The 2,479-nt window shown below is 37.6% G+C and overlaps 1 protein-coding gene across 1 annotated transcript in view; it reads right to left on the bottom strand.

Moving 5' to 3' along the window:
* Positions 1–2,479, bottom strand: part of TRPM5 (transient receptor potential cation channel subfamily M member 5) — a 53,128-nt gene that overhangs the window by 10,008 nt on the left and 40,641 nt on the right. The window contains exons 17-18 of the mRNA XM_071762215.1: positions 1,896–2,014; positions 1,207–1,339 (exon numbers count right to left, since the gene is read on the bottom strand). Of these exons, the coding sequence (XP_071618316.1) occupies positions 1,207–1,339; positions 1,896–2,014 (252 nt within the window). The remainder of the gene's footprint in view (positions 1–1,206; positions 1,340–1,895; positions 2,015–2,479) is intronic.

Here is a 2,479-nt window from a genome sequence, read left to right as displayed (position 1 = left end):
CAGCTGCTACCAGACTGGTTTCATCAGTACTGCAGCAAGGTTAAAAAGGAGAAAACCAATGACAGACAACTGTAAATTGCTTATCTTGGTAAGTAAGGGAAATAAGTCAGCCCACTTGATGAATCTTTCAAGAAGCTGTCATTTAATGAAGTAATTTTTACTGGTTTTGATGTGAGGTTCAACACTGAACCACCAAAGCTCAGGCACTGTGTTTCCTTGGGTGGGAGGTAGATGAAAGGTCCCATTTTATGGTTTTGTCTAGGCTGCTGTTTATATTCTTATTTCTCCTTTTTAATCTGTGTTCTACCTCATATGAATTCAGATGCCAAGGTAGCAGACACAGATTTACCCAGGGCATTGCTTTAGCTTGGTTTGTAGCAAGGAAGGGCTGGTTAGGAGCTGTAGGTCTGACTTCTCTTACAATAAAAGTCTGGCAATGCTGGAAGCTAGATAATGTTGAAGAACAAATATTTATTTGCCATTTACCCTTTTGCTACTCCAAGCAAATGTCATGTTAGAGTTCCAGTTATTGCATTTGTAGACAAATCCAAAGAGCTTGGTAGTTGTGTTTATTCAATGTATAGGCTTGTTTAGACTGTAGGGCTTTTACTGAGCTCTGCTGTGAGTCACAAATCAAATATTTGGAGATTCTATAATAGCACTTACAATTAGATGGACTCCTATTAATCAGTTACCATGAGCTAATTGGCCTAGAGGATTAACCCTCCTGAATAAAAAGCTACTTCTACATCCCAATGCTCAGCAACTGGAGTCCTAATGCCTCATTTCCTGCAGGAGAGTGGTAATAAATTCAAATCTTTTCTCAACATATGTCAGAATAACCCCTGTGGGAAACTTAACAACTCTCCTTTTTCAGAGATTTTTTTTTTTTTTTTAACACTTCTTGCAGATAAGATGATCTGATCCCCAAGCAGAGCAGAGTCATTCAGCTCTGGCCTTCTGAAAGTGGCCTCTTGTCTGCCTCAGGTTTTTGCTGAATGCACACAGAGCTCTTAGGAAGGATCCCTTTTAAGCTGATTGAGTCTAACACAATAAATAAGGGAATAGATGCAAAATGACAGGCCTTGAAAATACAAAAATAAAGATAGATTATAACCTGATTTCCTTTGCAAACAGATTTCCTGCTTTCCATTTTGAGAGAGCACAAGTACATACATTTATCAGAGAGGTACTCAGCACACTTACCATCCTTTCCACAATTATGATCTTTGGTCCAAGTTGCTTGTGGATTGCAAAAATATGGATAAGCCTAAGTGTAAACACCATAAAATCAATGGCAAGGATTGTACGGCCAGCTTGAAAAGTGGAGTTCAGCATCCTGCAGAACACATGAAATCAAAGATCAAGCTCAGCAAGTATTGCTGAGAATTATTGTCTCCAATATTAACCTCAGTTTCCTGACACAGCCTAGTTAGGAAAAGGCAAGGGCTTCAGGGCTAGGGTTGCAGAAGCCTGGAAAATGAATGCAACATAATGTTTGTACATTGAGGAGAAATATCCAAAACTGTACGGTCTGGTTTGGCCTTAATGAGATTTATTTAAATTAAAAAAAAAAGAGGAAAACACCAAAACCAACACATTGACTACAGGATTGCCAAAAACAACCAAAAAAAAAAACCCCACAGACTTTTTCTATATGTGGGTTTGAATATAGCAATATGATTCCACAGAGTTTTAGAGGCTTCTATTGCAGAAAAATATCACAAAGTGTGTAAAGTAAACGTGTTAACCTGTTCTCTCATGCACAGGAGACCCTTCTGCCACTTGCCATACACAGCCCTGGCTACTGGTGCTTCCACATCCCATGGAACATATGGATCACACACATGCTGACCACATGACATGGATGTACATATGTGCACACATATATGTACCTGCAGATCACCCCAATGATAAAGAGGAAGATGGCCACCATGTCACATTTATTCCAGTTATCCTCAACATATAGTTTAAATTTTTTCATTAAGTTTGTGTCTTCATCTGTATAGAAACTCTGAAAAAGAGAAATAATCGTTGGTATTGATTTGTTGCCAGTTTCACACTGTGAGTTGAACACAATACCTGTTTCCTTTTGCTCTTTCATTTCCAAATTCCTACTCTAAGAGGAAAAAAAGCTTGAAAATGTAAGATCAATTTACTCTCTTAAAACGAAATAGATGAAAAAGAAAAAAAGTCAAATCTTTTTATTCTTGCAATATTAGCCTTAAGTATTTTTGAGACCTGATTTAAGATTTTGCCAGCATTTGGGCTGTTAAAAGAACATTGCCTTCCAGTCAAAGTTCATTTTCTAGACATTGCTTCCTAAACTCCATGAACAGATTTGGCATTTGCAGGCTGGGATTGTCAGTGAGTGCATATTTGATTATTTAGTAAAAAGTTGGGTTTCTTCACTCGGTTTTAGCTCTTCCTGTTTTACAGGTTTATAATGAAATGGTATTTTTGATCCCAATATTTTCCA

Source organism: Heliangelus exortis, chromosome 18 (genome assembly GCF_036169615.1).
Source record: "Heliangelus exortis chromosome 18, bHelExo1.hap1, whole genome shotgun sequence".
Classification (NCBI taxonomy): domain Eukaryota; kingdom Metazoa; phylum Chordata; class Aves; order Apodiformes; family Trochilidae; genus Heliangelus; species Heliangelus exortis.
This window is presented reverse-complemented; position numbering and strand designations above follow the sequence as displayed.